This window comes from Jaculus jaculus, chromosome X (assembly GCF_020740685.1).
Source record: "Jaculus jaculus isolate mJacJac1 chromosome X, mJacJac1.mat.Y.cur, whole genome shotgun sequence".
Lineage (NCBI taxonomy): Eukaryota > Metazoa > Chordata > Mammalia > Rodentia > Dipodidae > Jaculus > Jaculus jaculus.
This window is the reverse complement of record NC_059125.1, coordinates 19,546,877-19,568,229: the sequence shown is the minus strand read 5'-3', so window position 1 is coordinate 19,568,229 and position 21,353 is coordinate 19,546,877. Positions and strand designations below refer to the sequence as shown.

The 21,353-nt window shown below is 38.6% G+C and overlaps 1 protein-coding gene across 5 annotated transcripts in view; it reads right to left on the bottom strand.

Annotated features, from left to right (window-relative positions):
* Positions 1-21,353, bottom strand: part of Dmd (dystrophin) — a 2,157,654-nt gene that overhangs the window by 76,469 nt on the left and 2,059,832 nt on the right. For all 5 annotated transcript variants that reach the window (XM_045140973.1, XM_004663692.3, XM_004663690.3 and 2 more), the window contains 2 exons: positions 19,734-19,819; positions 17,881-18,038 (listed from right to left, as the gene is read on the bottom strand). In XM_045140973.1, coding sequence (XP_044996908.1) covers positions 17,881-18,038; positions 19,734-19,819 — 244 coding nt within the window. The remainder of the gene's footprint in view (positions 1-17,880; positions 18,039-19,733; positions 19,820-21,353) is intronic.

Genomic DNA, 21,353 nt, shown 5'->3' with positions numbered 1-21,353 from the left:
AAATCCGAATCTTTAGATTCAGAAGTCACTGGCAATACTGAACAGGTGAAGGGCAAACGGGAGTCACATCAGTAGCCTCTACCAGATCCAACATAACCCATGATTCTGTCCTGTGTCTGTTAAGCTAGGACTCTTCCCAGTAATGTCATCTACTCTGTGGCACATTTGTCTCCATCACATTGTCAAAGATGTTCTCAGAGACATTTCCAAAAGAATTGCCAGTGTTCAGCTACAATATGTCCTGTCACAATCTCCTGCTTCACTGATCTAGAAACCCTTTCCAATCAGAAGACAAACCACCATAGAAAGTCATTTAATTGAAAAGTATATCTAATCCAAACCTATTTATAATATGAACTTATTGGTGCTTAATAAAAACATATGTATTTGTTCTGATTTCCACTTAAAGGATTGATTAATGGTGCATTAAAGGACATAGTGTGGGGTAAATGTTCATATTTAATACGAAGTATAATAATATCATAAAGTATTTATTCCAAGAGATAGAAGAAATCTGCCTTTGAGTCAACAACAAACCTAAGTATGGGAAAAAATGAAGTCCTTTGGTTCATCATTAGCACTTTAAAAATGATAATAAAAATATGGGCTAGAAAGATGGCTCAGTGATTAAAGGTACTTTCTTGCAAAGCCTGATGGAGCGGGTTCAAATCCCCAGTACACACATAAAGCCAGATGCACAAAGTGGCACATGTGTCTGGAATTCATTAGCAGTGACTAGAAACCCTGACATTACCATTCTCCCCCCTTCCCCAGCTTGCAAATAAAGAACATTTAAAAAGTAAAATAATAATAATAAAGAAAACAAAGAAAGAAACATCATGGCAGTGTGGTGTACAACTGAATGTATAGACAGTTCAGTATGAGAACAATATCTTATAACACTCATTACTATTTAATCCCTTCACAGAAAAAGTCTAATTATGGTGGCTACAACTGACCCAGAATTTAAAAGACTTGGCAGAAAAACACAATGATAATTAAGGAGTTTGGAGCACCTGAGAACTGCTTATGGGAATTGGGACTATTTAGCCATGTAAAGAGGAGAGAGAGAGAGAGAACAAGCAAGAAAGAGTAGCTGAAGGGACGATGTAATAACCGTTTTCAATTATGGGCATGGTTCTTGCATAGGGGCCCGTGACCAGCTGTTCAATCTCTCCACTGAGGACAGAACAAGAAGAAACAGGCTTAAGCAGCATGAAGAATTTAGGCTGTAACTCATACAGAAGAAGTTCCTGATGCTGAATGTTGTCAAAGCATTATTGGGAATTACTGAGGGATGTTGCAGAATGTTCTCTTCTTCAATATACTATAGATTCTCTGGTACTTAAAGATTAGAAAGTCTCTAGTTTCTTTCCAGATCCTATGATAGAAGAGCCATCATTTTGGCTCTTTCAGAACTGACAGCAATGAAGACAAGATATGGACACTCACACTCTAGTTCTGGTTCGATCTTTCAGTTTTACAACAAACCTTTCTGTGTCTTAGTGGTATATTCCCCTTCCTGTTGTCTAGAAGTAAAGAAGAATTAAAAATCAGGCAATATTCTATAAAGATCTAACAGAACCAGAAAGGAAACCCAACTGAAATGACATTTTGATCATTTTAGAAGAAAATATATAATACATATATATATGTGCACATTGCACATACATACACACAAACAAATAGATCAATGGGACCCATGGCAAATTGAGGAAGGAAGTGTCTGAAAAACATGATAGCATTTATTGATTGAGATAATCCATGCTGATGCATTTCTTGGTTTCCATATATCAGGCTTCAAACATATTTTGTGTCCATAGCAATGACTTTGGCCTAACGCATAAATGCTGCTTTCAAGCCAACTAAGAAATATCTTTTACACACACACACACACACACACACATCTTAACTTTTGGGTTTCCTTTCTATTGGTACTTATCTCTCAGAACTGTCTACAGGGGCTGGGCATATAAACTCAGTTGGTAGAGTGTTTGTCTAGCATGCAGTGAAGCCATGGATTTGCTCCGCAACACTGCACAAAGGTGGTTTGGGTGATGCACACCAGAAATCCTAGCACTCAGGAGACAAAAGACAGAAAGATCAGAAGTTCAAGGTCATGTTTGTTTGCATGGTAAATTTGAGGCCAGAATGGCATACATGTGACCATATCACCCCCCACCCAAAAAAAGCAAATGATCAACAACAAAACTTCCCATCGCTTGGAGGCTGTAAGAAGCAGTCAGCTGTCATTACTGGTTATAGCATGTTTTGAGGGTTGGCTTTTAATGCCCATTTCTGAAATTTCTAGTAAAGGGATTTAATTAGCAGTATAAGAATGCCAAGAACATTAAATAGCAAGTTTGGAGGCAGGGGATTTACTACAACTGACTGCCAGGACATCAAACCGAATATTCCTTTTTTTTCAGGATGAAAGTACCAATTCTACCTACAGAACAAATAAATGAATGTTACAGGAACATTTCTTGGCAAGTCACACATTCCAGCTACCAAACAGACACACATCTCATGTTTTAGGGAAGGAAACTGGCATCTCCATTATGAGGCTTCTGAAAGCCATAGTAATACTTAACAAATGAGAATAATTTACACAAAGCAGTAAATAATGCATTAAAAGGTTGTGCCCAGTTGCTCTCAGATAATAACAAGGAGCTGCAAACCTAGAAACAATATTTGACTAATCCTCCTAAATTCAGTGTTGCTAAAAGTCAGGAACAGTGTGTCTAGGCCTTCTATAAAGATTTGCAATTTAATTGTAGGTAGAAATTAACTGGCAATGGGATCGCAACTTAAAAAGGTAAGCTTGTGAAATAAGAATGAAATTATAGTGAAAAAAAAATCTTCACAGAGCACAACATATTCAACTTATGAAGATTATCTGAGGAGAAGACAAAATATATACATCCTCAAACTGCCCAAAGCTTACTTTAAAATAATTTAATATAAGTGGCCAGACATGCTGGTGCATGCCCATATTCCTAGCATTTGGGAAGTGGGGCCAGGAGAATCAGGAGTTCAAGGCCATACTTATTCACATAGTGAGTTGCCAAAACAAACACAAATGCCTCTTTGCTGGTCTCTCTGTGATGGTATCACACACAAAAGCTAAAAGAACGTGTCTGGACTTAGAAGATGTGTTTAGATTGATCTGGTTTCCAACATAAGAATACACAAAATTCAAAAAACTGAGGGAACTCAAGAAAATTTGACAAGTGGGTAAGCCAGGATTTAGGTCAGTGGCTATCTACGAAGGATGAATTGTATTCATAATAACATATTGGGCTAGAGGGATGGCTTACTGCTTAAGGTGTTTGCCTGCAAAGTCAAAGGACCCAGGTTCTATTCCCCAGGACCCACATAAGCTAGATGCACAAAGTAGCACATGAACCTGTAGTTTATTTCTAGCAGATGGAGTCCCTGGCATGCCCATTCTGTCTATCTGCACCCCCAGTCTCCCTCCCTCCTCCCCCAAATAAATAAGTGTTAAAAAGATTACCAATTAAAAAAAGATACTGTATGATGATGTTTTGAGACATTTTTTGGTTACCAAATTATTAGGGTGAAAGAAGTTCTCCTGACAGAAGCCAGGATCCTGCTAAACATGCCATGACACACAGGCCAAGCATCTGCAACAAAGACTTTGAATGAGCCTTGCCAATGTATCAGCAGCACCAAAGTTGAGACTCCTGCCCCAATGTTTAACATCTGACATAGCCATGGTTCACTTGTCAGAATGAGGAAGCCAACAGTGTCCACCAGTAGATACTGAGCAGCTGACTGCTCTGGGAGCTCTGCAGCTAGCTTCTACAACACAGAAATTGGGAAGCTATGATAGGTCTGTACACTTGGTGTCTGGGAAAGGAATGTTATGGGTACAGGCTCAGAAAGAATCCAAAGAGCTGACAAATAAAAAGGCCCAAATTAGAAGTCACAAAGAAACATACTGAAATTACAGTCTTCAATTTGACATCAAGCTGCTTCTCAAACAGGCATCTCTATGCAATGTATTTCAGGATTAAAAAGTAGCAGAAATGAATTCAGTCAGGTCAAATCATTCCACCTAATTATGCTAAAGAAGCTAAGGCAGCCAGGCATGGTGGTGCACACCTTTAATCTGAACACTTGGGAGGCAGAGGTAGGAAGATTAATAGGAGTTTGAAGCCACCCTGAGACTGCATAGTGAATTTCAGGTCAGCCTGGGCTAGAGTGAGACCCTACCCCAAAGGGGGGAAAAAATGGTAAGACAGCTGATATAACAACAAAAAAAAGTGTGCACATGTGTTTGTGTACACACATACTCATGTGTAGGTGTAGAGTATAATTTACTTAGTAGATTTCCTACCCATGTAGAGGAAAACAAATAATATACAATTATTTAATGTATGTGTGGTAGTTTGTGAATCAATGCCCCCATAGGCTGAGGTGTTCTTGATTAAATTTGCAACTTGATTCTCCAGCAGGTAAAGCCCTGGTGGAGGAGATGTCACTGGAGGCAGATCATGTAGTCCAGCCCTAAGGTATGTTCAGAGCTCTGGCTGTTCATGTTTTTCTGGCTGTTTGATGGGATCTTTCTGCTATGCATCTATGGAAATAAGCCAGCTTCTAATGCCACTGATAATGCTTCCTTTGGCTTCTGTAGGCCTGAAATAAACCCTTTCCTCCCATAAGCTGCTTCTGGTCAAATGTTTATTGCAGCAACAAAGGTAACAGTAATAATTTCTAAATATTCTTATTGACAGAGATGGATACATTAATAGAAAACACTGAGGACAATCCACAGATTTCTTTAAAAAGTTAAGTCTCTACTTCCTGGCCATTTCATTTGTGATTTCCACTAGTAAGATATTCCTTTCATAAACTGAAATATCTACTTCAACATCACTGCTACTAACAGGTAATGAATGGCATGAATGGCTGACAACTCAAATTTTATGACCCTGATTCATTAACAGCTCTAGTATTTGGAAAGATTTGCTGCATTTGAATTGATTAAAACTGTCTTGTGCAGCGCTGTCTGTACACAAGGATTTAATGCTATCAGGAGTGGCTGGTCAGGTCAGGCAGCATAGGACAAGCAGTTCTGACTGTTCCCTGAGCTGTTATTACAATCTCTCTAGCAACCTCTAAATCTACCCAAGGGCATCAGTGGAATATTTCACATGAGAGAGAAATCTCCACTAGTACCAAACATAAAAGGCAGAACAAGAACAAGTTGTAAAGAATATTAATGACTCTTCTTCCAACTAGCCCAATTTTTATGAAAATCAAATCAGTGATAAAAAATATCTCTATAAATCTATAAAAATCCTACATAGCAAAGGAAGGTGACATTTTAATCCTCCTCGACATAGATACTTGTGTTTTACCTTTGAGTTGCTGAGGAAACTAGTGTAGGGACACGGGGTACATTTATTTGCAGTCCCACACAATTTATTTTTTCACATCTTGCTCTTAGCATATGCTACTTCTGTTTAGAGAACAGTCTGTTTTGTGTGAAAGGCCATACTTTATGTGCAGGGGTGTGTCCTCTATCTTATAGCTCTGTTACAAGAGTTATTACCCACAAGAGCACATAAGACCTTGATGATAACGGCCAAACTTTGAAATAAGTACAGTAATCCAATTTCTTTTTGCCTTTATAATGTTTAGCATATAATCAAAGTACCTTGGGGACTAGTAACTCTTGAGATAATCTGGTTAAACTTTATGTTACAGACTAAAAGAGAGCCAAAGAAATTATGGAAACAGCTCGATATTATCTATTATTTTTATACTAAAATATGGATGCTTAAGGTAGTATTATAAGAGGAAGAGAAATATCATTTCCAATGGGAACATATATAAGCTATGTCCAAAATCTTTTGAATCCATTGATATTAATTAATTAGAGAGTACTAGTCTCTGATATATAAGCCAGCCCATCTTAAGACAATGCCCCAGTGTTTGTTCAACCTTAGATGGAGTTCCATATTGATCTACCGAGGAGAAGAATATAGAAAATAATTTCGGGGTATAAGTGAATACCCCCAAACACTAATAAGTGCATATTCGTATCTCCTCTGGTCATCTTTTTCTTTCCTTTTTTTAAAAAAACTTGTTCATTTTTATTTATTTATTTGAGAGTGACAGAGAGAAAGAGGAAGATAGAGAGAGACAGAGAGAGAATGGGCGCGCCAGGGCCTCCAGCCACTGCAAACGAACTCCAGACTCGTGCACCCCCTTGTGCAACTGGCTAACGTGGGTCCTGGGGAATCGAGCCTCGAACAGGGGTCTGTAGGCTTCACAGGCAAGCGCTTAACTGCTAAGCCATATCTCCAGCCCCTTTTTCTTTCTTTTTTTTTTTTTTTGACATTATAGGACCTTCACAACACTGGATATTATGGCATGTTTGAGCTACGTAGACTGACACTGACACTGACACTGACACATACAGGCCTACATATACTGAAGTAGCTAAAGAAGATAAAAGCAGAAACACCTCTGAGCTTCTCAATCCTCAATAGCATACAGTTGAAGTTATATGCTTTGGTTGTAGCAATTCATTCTTCCCATAAGAGTTGGTTAATATAAAAATGTACTTATTAGATGTAACATACACACACACACACACACACACACACACACACACACACACACACACATTCCTGTGGTAGTTTGATTCAGATGTCTCCCACAAATTTAAGTGTTCTGAATGGTAGGTTCACAGCAGATGGTGATTTGGAATTTGAAGCCTCCTGGTGGCAGTGTATTGTTGGGGACAGGCTTATGGGCGTTATAGCCAATTGCCTCTTGCCAGTGTTTGGCACACTGTCCTGTTCCTGTTGTCTACCTGATGTTGGCTAGGGGGTGTTGTCCACTGTCTGCTCATGCCATCATTTACCCCTGCCATGATGGAACTCCCCCCCCCCCGTGTTTGTAAACCAAAATAAACCCTTTTGTCTCACAAGCTGCTCTTGGTCCGGTGATTTCTGCCAGCAATGTGAACCTGACTGCAATATTCCTAAAGTTGGTACTGAGGAGTTGTGTCATTTGCTGTTAGAAACCTGAATGTGTGGCTTTGGCCTTTTGAAACTTATTTTCAAGAGGAATGTAGGATTTGAAAACTTGTCCTAAGAGATGCCTTGCAGTGCTGTAAGTACAGCTTGATGGACTATTCTGGTCAGAATTGAAAGACCTGAATGCATTAAGAACTACGTACTGTGAAATTTGGCTTATGAGGGTGAAAAAGAGCTTTGCCTGGACTGGGCTAGGAGCAGTTTGTGAGAGGCTTGCTGTTATGCCCGTGTCCTGAGAAGTTGTACAGGGTTTCTGTGTATAGAAATAGACTGGTATAAGCAGAGGGATATGGCACAGAAATGAAATCTTTGGGCTGAAACTTCTGCCTGTGCAGCTGCAATTATATGAGAGATTACAACATTTGCAATTGGGTCAGATGACCTGCATTGGGGCAACAGAAAGAATGTAGATTGTTTTGAAGGGGCCTGAATGCTCAAGGAGTGTCCTGTTTTTCAAAGTCTGCTTTATTCCTCCCTAGATTAACAAATTGGCACCCTATCTGGTACTATGGAGTATACGAAATACAGGAATGAGAGGATCATTGAAGTTACAACATGGTCTTGTGTTTTGGAAACAACCATGGGCAGTGTGTAGCAGGTTTTCTGGATGCCTGGATGGAACCATGCGGATGGACCGTTGGTTGCAGTGGGGACCCAGTGGAGATGCCAGGACCACGAGAAGGCTACTAAGGAGAGTTGCTGGCCACAAAACTCTTGCTAGGTATGGTGATATACACCTTTAATCCCAGCACTCAAGAGGCACAGGCAGGAGGATTGCCATGATTTCAAAGTCAGCCTGAGACTACAGAATGAATTGCAGATCAGCCTGCATTAGGGATAGCCTGTGCCACAAACAAACAAACAAAACAGCTGGACATGGTGGCACACACCTTTAATCCCAGCATTTGGGAGGCAGAGGCAGGAGGATTGCTGTGAGTTCGAGGCCAGCCTGAGACTCCATAGTGAATTCCAGGTTAGCCTGGGCTAGAGTTAGACTCTACCTCAAAAAACTAAATAATAACAATACTAATAGTAATAAAGAAACAAAGGAAAAAACAACAATAACAAAAACCCTTTTGTTCGGATTCAAACAAAATAGCCAGGGGTGATGAACATTGTAAAAAAATGGGAAAAACTCAATGTAGAATATGTTGGATATATTTCTAAACTGATTTCAATTTGTGTGTGAGGACAGCATTACCAGTTATGTATCCAGTGATGACAATGAAATAAATGAAGATGGGAAGCACTAAACTCACATTTCTTGGTTACCATTATTCTAGGGGATGTGGCAAGGTAAATCTAAGAAAACAATTGGTCAAAAAGTGAATGGTCACACCAACATATAGGATAAATGGGGATTAATTATTCTGTTATTTTGATTCATGTTTGCAGTTGGGATGTTCCCAAAATAAAATACTGGCTGGGAACCATTGTTTCTCCCATGCTACTCCTTCATGGGAGACAACAAGGTAGGAGGATGGATAAAAACATTTTTAATCACTGTGAGGGGGTGGCAAAGGGGGATTAATGTTAGTGATATGAAATGTCTAAGTTCCTTAGGATTAGTTTTCTCAAAAAACCATAAGCACAATACAAAACTGACTTCCTCTTTCATCTCCATAGTCCCTAAAACATTACATCATACACTGCCCAGATCTGTCTTTTCCTTGGTCCCAGCTGCATCCCCTCATACACTTCTTAGATCTGTCTTTTCCTTGGCCCTGGAGGCATCCCCTCATACCCTGCCTAGACATGTCTTTTCAATGAACCCAAAGGCATCCACTCATACACTGTCTAGATTTGCCTTTCTTTTCCTTGGTCCTGGAGGCATACCCTCATACACTGTCAAGACATCTTTTCCATGGTCCCAAAGGTATCCCTTCATGTACTATCTAGATGTGCTTTTCTCAGATTCTAAATTGGAATTTCCAGCCATGAGGATGAGTTTAATTAATTGTCACATCTACAGAATTCTTACCTTGTTTTAAGTATAGATTGAGAGGTCGTGTCTGGTCTGGAAACAAGAGCAAAGGGCTTTCCTATGGCTGCTGTCTCTGATGGAAATCAAGTATTATATTCAAAATTGTGAAGATAATGAGCAGCTTGGAGGCCAGGAGTTAGTACTCTAAATAGTCAGCAGGAATCAGAATCACCCATTAAAGATAAAATCAGCCCAAACAATAACATGTGATTATCCACTCTTCATTTACATGTTCAAGGACAACTTTCCTGACCTCAGGCTTTCCACTCCACCTGACTAATAAACCAATTAACACCCTGGCCTTACTGAACATAAGTACACTTTTAAATTTATGCTAATTCTTAAGTACACTCAATGTCATTAGTTTATGAGATTTTTGTGCGTTCTTATTTAAAAGAAAAGTGTGGGGCTGGAGAGATGGCTTAGCGGTTAAGCACTTGCCTGTGAAGCCTAAGGACCCCAGTTCGAGGCTTGGTTCCCCAGGTTCCACGTTAGCCAGATGCACAAGGGGGCGCACGCGTCTGGAGTTCGTTTGCAGAGGCTGGAAGCCCTGGCGCACCCATTCTCTCTCTCCCTATATCTGTCTTTCTCTCTGTGTCTGTCGCTCTCAAATAAATAAATTAAATTAAAAGAAGTGTGTGTGTGTGTGTGTGTGTGTGTGTGTACATTATAGTTCATAGATGCCATGGAATACAGTTTCTCAAGTATGGTGTAAGGCACTTTATCTAAAGGCATATATATGATATAAAGTTAACTGTGCGACTCCTGCCTCCTAACATTGTTTAAAATCCAATTGGTGAAAGGACATAATTATAGGCATAAAAAGCAGACCTCTGGCTTCCACATATTAGGAATGAGCATGTTGACAATAAAAAGTGAGAAAAACTGGGCTGGAGAGATTGCTCAGTGGTTAAGGCATTTGCCTGCAAAGCCTAACGGCCCATGTTCAATTCCCAGTACCCATGTAAAGCCAGATGCACAAACTGGGACAAGCATTGAAAATTCACTTGCAGTAGCTGAAGGCCCTTGCATGCCCATTCTCTCTGTGTATCTTTCTTCTCTCTGCATGTAAATAAATAAAATACTTTTTTTAATTAGAAAAGGGGCTGGAAGGATGGTTTAGCAGTTAAGTCGTTTGCATGCAAACCCAAAGGGCCCTGGTTCAATTCCCCAGGACCCATGTAAGGCAGATGCACAAGGTGGTGCATGCATCTGAAGTTCATTTGCAGGCTGGAGACTCTGACATGTCCATTCACGTGCGCTCTCTCTCTCTCTCTTGCTCTCTCTCTCTAATAAACAAAAACTAAAAAGTAAAAATTAAAAAAAAAAAAAACAAGAAAAGGGACTGGAGAGATGGCTTAGCAGTTAAGGCACTTGCCTGCAAAACCTAAGAACTCATGCTTGACTCTCCAGGTTCCATACAAGCCAGATGCACAGTGACACAAGCACAGAAGGTCACATACGTGCATAAGGGAGAATACGCATCTGGAGTTCAACTGCAGTGGCTGGAGGCCCTGGCGTGCTAATTGTCTCCATCTCTCTCTCTTTATCACTCTTGTATTTAAAAAGGCAGTTTGTTGGGCTTGCCTCAAAAAAAATGAGAAAAGTTTAGAAAATGTTCAGCATTTTGATTGTGGTTGTAGTGACATGACTATATGTAAACATTAAGAGCTGAGCAGTATTATTGAACTTTGAAAAAGAAGCAAAAATATCCTTTAAAATATGTTATCCACTGAAAATAAAATAAAAACAAGGCAAATAAAAATCCTAGCTGTCAGATGAAGACAAGCTAAGGACTTTGAATAAACAGATAAGATTATTCCAGTGGAATGTTTCTACTTCCTTTCATCTTAATCTTTACAGAAAAAAATTTCTATTAAAAAATTCAATGATTAACATTGGAGAAAATGAAGATGAGGGTACATGTTGAACTAACACTTACAAGTTTTCATTATTTGGAGGAATGCATTATTTATTAGCATGTATGATGAACTGACAAATAGTAATGCAGGGTATTCATCCAGCTGAAAGCATCCTTGTTAATCTAACTATCTCATTATTTCTAGGAAAGAAAGGAAGGGGGAAAGAAAAGCATATAAGTAGATAAGTCCACTCATGACAATGAAGTGCTACTCTATTTATTTATATCTTATCTTTGCTTTCTTCCTCTTTTGGGTGTGGGGCTGAAGATTGAATCAGTAGCCTCATTCATGTTAGGCTAATGCTGAATGATAGCCCAGCTCAACTAAATATTACTGTAGAAGGCTGAGGAGGACAGTCACAATGATGTGTGCTTTTCTGCATAGTAAGTGTATGAATGGAACAGCTTTTAGCTATAAAACAAACCTATCAGCAAATACAGATGAAGAACATATCCACCATCCACAATGAAAAGAAAGCCAAGCAAATTCCAACAAAGTAGATAATCATGAGTGAATCCCACAGTGGTATAAGACGTTACAAACTAGTGGCAACTGCAAACCAAAAGTCAACTCAAGACTATGTGGAAAACACTCTTTTCTGAAATCTGTAGGATTTTAACTGCCCCAAACTAGGCCCAATAGGATCGGAGAGATCACTTAGCATTTGTCAACAGCCAGATTTCTTTTCATTTTCTTTCCTTTTCTCTTTTCTTTCTTGCTTGTGTTTTTCAAGGTAGGGTCTCACTTTAGTCCAAGCAGACCTGGAATTCACTCTGTACTCTCAGGGTGGCCTCGAACTCAGTGATCCTCCTATCTCTGGCTCCCAAATGTTGGGACTAAAAGCATATACCGCCACACCCAGCTTGATATTTCTTTCAAAATTAGACTAGTATGTCTACCTTCAATTCTAGAAAAGCCTACTTCAATGGATAGGAGTTGTAGCAGTTCTTACTGTCCAAAGGGCTATAAAGACAATGCCTTTAGATTCCAAAGGAAACTTAAGTAGGATCTTTTAGAAATAGAAAATATGATCAGTCGGCCTAAGCATGATGACTAACCAGCTAAAATGTCTCCTAGCTTATCATCTTAACAGTTATAGAGACATGATCCAAGGATTCTCAAATCTAAATTCTTGGTTATGAGTACAGGAAGTTTTCAACTTGGCATGATACTCTCATAACACACTTTAGATAACCATGCCTAAAGCTCACCTATTACTTGTCTACCACAACTCTAAGTGCTTTATCTTTGTTGGGTCATTTACTCCTGATAGCACCACCACAAGGTCAGAGGTCAGCTAGGATTTAGATAAAGATAGACTTCAGTGTCAAAGCCCTTAACTATTCTTATACTCACTATTCCAGGTATTCTGGAATTACATATCACTTGCTTTCAATCATTAAAGATTAAAGTTGTAATTTATTCTTATTTCCATCTCATTCTATTTTGCAGCAATGGTGTATAGATATTTATGGTTGTCATATGAACAGAAAAGTGCAGAAGACAGATGAAAGAAAAAGCAACATATTCATTTTGAATGCCTGAATATAACAGCAGGCAGAAAACAGATACAGAGTGAACACATTTTGACACCTTAGCTCTTGTAAGTGAGGCCTATTGAATATAAAGTTGGTAAACTCTACTTTATCTAAATAATAACATCCTTAAAATGTTTACCAAAGAAATCACTACAAAGCATATCACAGTGGAAGGGGGATATATTCCTTAGGGTACTGCCAAATGTCATTTGCAGGTACATGACTCTTCTGAAGTCACTGAAAAACTTAGTTTGCCACCAAAAAATATTACTTGACTTTATTTAAGGACAGTCAAAATATAGTAATTCCATTTGCTTGTGTATAAGTAAAAATGTGTGTGTGTTGAAAAAGGAGTATCCATTTATTTAATTTTACTCTACTGTAACCTAAAATTCATGTATAGGACTACATAAACATAATGGCCCTTTATTCAGTCTAGTAGCTGAACTAGTTAAAGCCAGGAGTTGGTACAATGGTTTAAGATGCACTATGTTCATTTTTGCTCCCTGGGCCTCATTTTTTCACCTCAAAAAGGAGAGACTTGGACAATTCAATGGTTCCTTCAGGCAATGTGTGACTCATTGCTAGAGTAATTTGGCCTTACTATGGCCAGAAAGATAAATCTCCCTTCTCAAAGGTACTATTGCCATAGAATATGAAAGAGGAACAAGCACATTACATATTAATTTAAGCTACATCTCAAAACAAAGTAGGTTCAAAACTTGTCTTCTACTACTATCAAAAAAATGAGTCAATTTCCTATTGAATGTGCTGACAGCAGTATGCCACTACTCTAAAAAAAAATAGCCTGTAGATTTGCTAGTATTCAAAAAGATGCCACCACCAAAGCCATAAACTTATCTTAAATATGCTATTTTTATTCTCTGGCTTAGGAGATGATTCCTCGAAAGACCTAATGTAATTATGTTTGGTTTTAGAGACAGTGCCTCACTATATACTCCAAGCTGGCCTCAAATTCACTATTGTAGCTCAGGACGCTAGCTATGAAGTTATGGTGACCTGCCTGACTCAGTCTCCTGATTATTACACCTAGCTTATACTGATTTTCACAGGTGCAAAATATTTTATTTAGATCCAAAAGGTGACTTCCTTTGCATTTTCCTAGGTGTTCAGTGAGAAAGATTATAGCTGAGGGAACCTTTTGAAGACCATCCAAAGAGCCTGATCCATGAAAATCTACCTCTCTTCTTGGAACAAGTAGATTTTTTTTTTTTTTTTTTTGTCCTGCATCAAAAGATTCAGAACCTTTCTAACTGTACCGACTTGAGGGGAAAAAAGTAGGTTTTCTAGCTAGTGACACAGAACAAAGGAAACAAAAGGACTAACATCTGAAGTCAACTTCTGAGGGGCAAGGTACAGATCTGTAGGAGAAACAAGTATTTCACCACTGTTTGTCAGACCAGTCAAATAGCAGCCTTTGTGCACATACTCGCTGAAGGACCAGCCCAGCCCATTCCCAAGGTCTCACACTTCAAACGGAGGGCAGAGGCCATTCTCACTGCTGTTATCTTTTCCTATAGCAAACACTGTATTTTCATGCCCATTGCACAATGAGAGGCAAGGGGACCACCTCAGCACCTGACTGAAGGAAAGCAAGTCAGGGCCAGGACATGCATTCTGAAGTAAGCGTTCACATCACAATGGAGCCATTCAACCTGGAGGCAAATTACCACAGGTTGAGAGGCTGCCCAGATCTAAGTAATTATGAGCCCCATCTGGCTTTATTCTACCACAGACATCCAATTTACCAATACTTGAAACATCCTCTCTAACGCTTCTTGTTGGTCTTCCTATGTCCCTTGTTTAGTTACAGCATCCCTCATTCTACCCAGGACCCAAGAAAAGTATCTGTGGTCCCCACTGGGAGGCTAGAAAATGCTTGTGTCAGAAGGGACATGTTTGGGAACTAGGAGGCAAATATGGGCAATGAAGCAAACTCTTTCTTTCTTTCTTTTTTTTTTTTTTTTGAGGGATTTTAAAGTCATAGATATGTTGATTAAACGAGAAAAACAAAAACCTTCAAAGCTTGCCTGTTTTGGTCTCCTCAAAGGACCATGAGGATTCAAGGACTAAACTCATCTGAACAAAGCCAAGTTTCTTAAGCAGTAATAGTAATGGTGTTATTTATAACTGTGCTAAATACAAGCCAGAGAGTAGAGCTGTTTCCAGTAGCAAAGGCAATGAATGTTTCAAAGTAATGGTTATGAAACCAGTTTAGGAAAGATCTGAGGGCAAAATAGAGAAATCATAATGTATTCAGTGAAAAATGAACATAAACTGGGAACTTTGGATGATGGTGTCAGGTGGTAAATACTTTTCTCTAAAAAGCAGTAAGAGGGCATTAAGACTGAAGGAAAGGGCTATAGTGCTGTAGGCAGGCTTCTGAGGCTAATAGTGCAATGGGGTATACATGTCATGGGCATGCCAGGAAACAGGGTGAAGTGTGGTAACAAACAGCAATCAAACAAAAGACGTTTCTTTTCCTAGAAAAGAAAAAAAAATGTAGCATTTAACTTATTTTTTTCTCATTATAAATATTCAAAGAAGGGAATTCAGAAATTAAAAAAAAAAGTAGAGAGAAAATAACAAGTAACTTGTTATTGTTTGTCTTGTGGTCAAATTCTCCCCAGTCTCACAAAGGAGGTTTCCAAGAGCTTTCTGGCCAACCTGGAGGCATTTGAACCAATATGCAAGATGGACTGAGTTCAAACGCTGACACTGAGAACAGTGTTGCCATTTCAGAGAGAAGGAAGCAAGCAAGCTGGAGAAGAGAGGTGGATTAAGGAAGGAGGAGGGAAAAAGGATGCACTAGCAGAGGTGGAATAGTCAGTCTTCACATAAGCCACAGCAAGTGGAGCTTCTGTACAGAGACTCCCTATCCTGACAACCAAGTCCTAGAGGGTCTGAAGGTACAGGAAGTGAGTGTATTAGTTACTTTCTTATTGCTGCCAATAAATACCTAACCAGAAGCAACATAAGGGAGGAAGGGTTTATTTCAGCTTACAGTTCCAAGTTATAGTCAGTCCATCATGGCAGGGAAGGCATGGCAGCAGGAGCTTGAGGCAGCTGCTCACATTCAGCACAGTCAGGAAGCAGAGTGATGAATGCTCATACTCAGCCAGGTTTTTCCTTTTTCTGCAGCTCTGGACCCCAGCCCATGGAGCAGTGCTACCACTTAACCTAATCAATTAACCTAATCAGGAGAAGTCCACATAGTCATGCCCAGAGGCTAACCTAATCCAAATAATCCTTCACAGGAATGCTCACATGCTTATTTCCTAGGTGATTGTGGTCCTATCAAGGTTGTTTTTTTTTTGTGGTTTTTTGAGGTAGAGTCTCACTGTAGCCCAGGCTGACCTGCAATTTACTATGTAGTTTCAGGCTGGCCTCAGACTCTCAACAATCCACCTACCTCTGCCTCCCAAGTGCTGGGATTAAAGGCATGCGCCACCACACACGGTGGTCCTATTAATATAAACCATCATGGGAGGTAACAGCTACCTGATGATTTAATATAGTGAGGTTACAGAATAATTATAAACACTCCCCGGCAGTTCTGAACATACCTCAGTTTTCTCCACAAAAGGGATCATCATAGAATAGGGACTACTGTCAACAGTGCTATGTTCTAACCCTTAACCTCACCCTAAGTCACAATATACATATGTACATATACATAAATGTGAACACATGTGTATGTGTTTCACAACTCAAACTCAAAAACTAACTGGACCTTGACTAAGGGAAAAAGAAAGATTAGGGCAAAGAAATTCACATTACTGCAAGTTGTTGTGTAAGTGAATTCTAAAAATAAAATGAATCTGTATTATATGTGGCCATTAATACTCATTATATAAAAGTTACTTGTGTTGATATTCTGGAGTAGACATATTAATAGAGTTACATGCAAAAATATCTACATAGTGGTAGTCTGTTCTCATTTTCCAATCATGAAAAAATGCATTCATTTCCCCACATCCACTTATGTTTACAACTAATTTACCACCATCTTGGCAAAAATAATACAAGCAATATATTTACTCTACATTAAGTGGGCTTATTCTATGCATATTTAGTTGATTTGCCCAATTAACTCTTAAGCAAATGCTCAAACTGCCATCAAAATATTCACAGGGTTCTGCCCTTGAACATAGTTTATCATTTCATCCTAGTCTATGGTGAAAAAATTGAGGGCTAACCCAGTTAGCTTTACAGCTAATTTCATTTTGTAAAACCTAGCTGTTGTTAATGGGATTAGGATGGATTGAGAAAATCCACAGAAGTAAAACAGCTTGTAGCATTTAAAAATACTTAGGAAAACTATGAATAATGTGGTCCTGCAAATATCTTGCTCTATTAATACTAGTAGCATTACAAGTAGAAAGAGTTTTTGAGGAAAAGGCATTTGTTAACATATATCAGAAGTCACAAAAATATGTCTATCCTTTGGTATGATCATCACACTCTAGGAGAACTTAGCCAAACACAAAGATATGAGCTAAATGCACAAAGATGTTTGTTGTAGCATGGCCTAGAAACATTACCTCCCTTACCAAACATAGAAAGAGCCTAAATGTCAGGCTGGAGAGATGGCTTAGTGATTAAGGCATTTGCCTGAGAAGCCAAAGGACACAGGTTTAATTCCCCAGGACCCACGTAATCCAGAACCCATGTAAGCCAGATGCACAAGGGGCACATGCATCTGTAGTTTGTTTGCAGTGGCTAAAGATCCTGGTGTGCCCATTCTGTCTGTCTGTCTCTCTTCTCTCTCTGCTAATAAATAAATAAATAAAATTTTTAAAAAGAGCCTGAATGTCTACCACAGTATATAGTGGCTTTAATGTGTGGCCCCATAGACTCAGGCCTGAATCTTGAGTCTTCAGTGGTCAAAGCCCTACCTACTGGGGAAGAAGTGTGTCACTGGGGCTGAATCTTAAGTTCAGCAGTAAGGTTGTACTGGGGGCAGATCTTAAGTCCAGCCCTAAGGTGTAGAGAGAGCAGTTTGAAGCTCTGGCTATTCATGTTTACTGGTATTGACTATTTGATAGTGTCTCTCTGCTATGAATCTATAAGTGAGCCAGCTTCTTCCACCATTGATGGTGTTACCCTGGATTTTATAAGCCCGAAATAAACCCCTTCATCCCATAAGCTGCTTCTGGTTGGATTTTTGTGCAGCAATGAATACTGACTGCAACACAGTGGTATGCTCAGGAACCAGAAAGAAAAGAGTACAAAATCCAGATTATTTTATAAGACTACGGGGAGGGATGGTACTATTGCTCAGTGGCAGAGAATTTACACAGCACCAAGAAAAAAAAAAAAAAAGATAAATAACTTACAAATTGGAAGCAGCTTCTGACACTTGGCTCAATGTTACTGCCCCCAAAGGAGGCAACTTCACCCAGCTGTCTTGGTATTTGAATAGAATCATGCAGAAGGAGACCTAGCCTGCGCTGGTCACAAAATCCCGTTGAACTTGCCACTTGCTTGAAAAGGTCTACAAAAGGAAGATGAAAATTATGACAATCAAAACACAGCACCAAGTGGATATAAGCAGAGCCTAATGTTCAGTTCAGGGCCAGGGCTGAGTCTCAGGAGTCATCACAATTCCCTCAGAGAGCACTTATTTCTAATTTAGGCTAATATGGACATATTTTATAGACTAGGTTAATTTTCACTAAGAAATGCAAGTACACATATACTCTTCACTCCTGAATTGTTTGTAAGGCAAAACACAATCTTTGGGAAACCACTAAGTATATATGATATGAACACTATCATAAAAGCTGTAAGCACTAAAAGTCAAGTAAACTGGCTAAAAGCACCACCCATGTGAAGGTCAGAGATAAAAAGATGGTAGCTGAACTGGGACTTCCTTATGGAGTTAAGATATTGTGCTTCACTGAGACCATTGTGTATGTGTTTGAACATTTTGCTGCGCCTACTTGTAATTACTACATATCATTGATTTATCATACTTGTTTTATTGGTTCTGTGTTTTTTTTTTTTTTAGAGATTGGCTCTTACTAGGTCATGTAGACTGGTCTTGAACTTGGCAATCATTCAGTGTGGACTGAACAATACAGGGAGATGCCCATCTCTTTAAAAAATAAAAATAATAACTAAGCCTGACTTACTGTAAGTGGATATAATAGTCAAAAGAGGAAAGCCCCGAGAAATATAATTTTATCCAAAATAGTACTTAAATATTATAAATCTGGGGTCTGGTGGGGGTTGTTTTTGTTTGTTTGTTTGTTTGTTTTGTTTTGTTGGGTTTGGTTCTTAAAAGAATGTGCAAGTAGAAATTGCATAAATGTGAGAGCTAAAATGCATTCTGACTTCTGTGTTTTACTCCTAAAGAAATGACCACTAAGTCACTGAGTGGTTTGGAGAAATGCAATTACTTTTGTCTACAGCTTGTCCCTCAGCACACCTCCACATCTATGTATGGGTACTCCTCAGAGGGAAAGGGAAACAACAAGGGAAGTTGGCTTTGCTTAATGCTCTTCTTGAAAAGATTTCCTACGAGTATTTCAATGGGAAAAACATGTTCAGTCCTTGACAGTGGGCATGGATACTTGGTCACCCAAAATATCATTCCTTTAGCTATTGTATTTCCTTTAGATTTAAACTTTTAAGCAAAAGAACCCAATGGCTGACCAAATGAAAATTCTGGACAGTTGTTAAGAAATAGCAACCTATCCATGTCTTGAATAATAAAATGTTAGTCACATCATGGAACTGCATGTGTCAGTACAAACATGTAAGATGATTATAAAATAAACAATGCTTTTTGAACATGAATGTCAGACAGTGTTCTTTAAATACTAAAAACCCAAAGACAGGGGAAATGCATGGATTAAGCCTTCACATTTACATTTCTGACTTCCACAAAAGGGAATCAGGAAATCAGATTTATCCCTAGGAAAATGTGTTTCATTCTGACACAGTCAATGTAACAGAAAGTAATACTTGGGCTGGAGAGACTAATCCTCATTCTCCGTTTAAATACCTTCCATTTAATGTTTGACAGGGAACAGCACAACCCAAATTTTATGACACTCTAGAAGCAGTTCTACGTCTTACATGAGAAACCTGCTGTCAAATAAGAACAGTATGTCATTTCCCATCTACAACTAGGGTAATTAGACAACATCAATAAAAGAATACAGAGTTAATATACATGACTTACATCTGTACTTATCTTCCAAATGTGCTTTACACAGAGAAATGATGCCAGTTTTAAAAGACAGGACACGGATCCTCCCTGTTCGTCCCCTATTATGAAGAATCAAACCAGAAAACAATTACTGGCACTCTACTAGAGGATAAAAATTTCCAATTAAGAAAAAAAGACCTGGATATGAGTACTATATTGACCAATGTTTTATTACAATTATTGATACTTTTTCCAATTTTATTATTTGGCCCATGACCTCAAGTTCAATGAAAATTTGATCAATTAATGAACCTTTACCAAAGACTCAATCCTTGAAAAAAAAGCACCCTACTTGAATTGTTAAAAATTGCCCTATACAAAATATTAGGTGGAGGGAAATATTCTTCTATTCACCTATGGAGAACCACCTTGGCTGAGTCAGTGGAAAATTTGTCACTTTGCCCTCAGCAATTGTGGTTATTAAAGCAAATTACCTATTTTGCTTGCTAAAGCCAAAAAGTTTCCAGCAACTAACTGCTCTTCCCTTCAACGCTCAGGTTTTCATCAAATTACCCCTTATTAAAAATATTAATCACTTTAAGCCACATGACATATATCACAAAATATGAACATTTATATCCAAAAGGGCATATTCTTGAAAATTTTTGTTTATTTTTATTTATTTATTTGAGCAAGACAGATAGAGAAGGAGAGAGAGAGAAAGAGAAAGAGAGAGAGACTGGGTGTACCAGGGCTTCCAGCCGCTGGAAATGAACTCCAGATGCATGCACTACCTTCTGCATCTGGCTTACGTGGGTACTAAGGAATCGAGCCTCAAACTGGGGTCCTTAGGCTTCACAGGCAAACACTTAACCACTAAGCCATCTCTCCAGCCCCCCAAAAGGGCATGTTCTATTAGACAGTATTCAAATACATGTTCTGTAAGAGATATTTATAAGTAGTCTACTGCTATACCAATGTTCTAATAGAACTATGCTTTGCTGTACATGTAGAAAACAGAAGTAAAGCATTCCACATAAAAATCTATATAAAAAAGCTTCTTTTCTCTTTTAGAAACATTTTATTTATTTGAGAGACAGCAAGCCTATTTCATCTATAGGGAAAATGAAAAGAAAGAAAGAACAGTTTTCTGTTTTGTAGGTAATGAAGTGCCTTTCAATACTGTTTTAATTCTTATTCTATTATGGAAATAAACAGTACTCCAAATACTGGTGTTTTGGGTTCTCAATGTGTTCAATTTTGTTGTTGTTGTTGTTGTTGTTGTTGTTATTTTTGAGGTAGGGTCTCACTCTACCAAGTTGACCTGGTATTCACCCTGTAGTCCCAGGCTGGCCTCGAACTCACAACCATCCTCCTACATTTACCTCCCAAGTGTTGCAATTAAAGGTATGTGCCACCAAACCCGACTCAATTTTCAAGTACTACAATTTTTTTAGATTCCCTCAGGTAAAGAGAAATCCTGAACCTGAATGCATTAATGAAATTCTTATCACTACAAGAATTCTTTTGTCTTAAGAAGGGAAATCCAAAGATTAACAAGTAAACATTTTGTTTTTATTTTACTTATTTTGTCTGAAAGTTTTAATTTCACTTTTTAGTCTCTTTTTCTGTTCATTATTTAATTTAAATTGA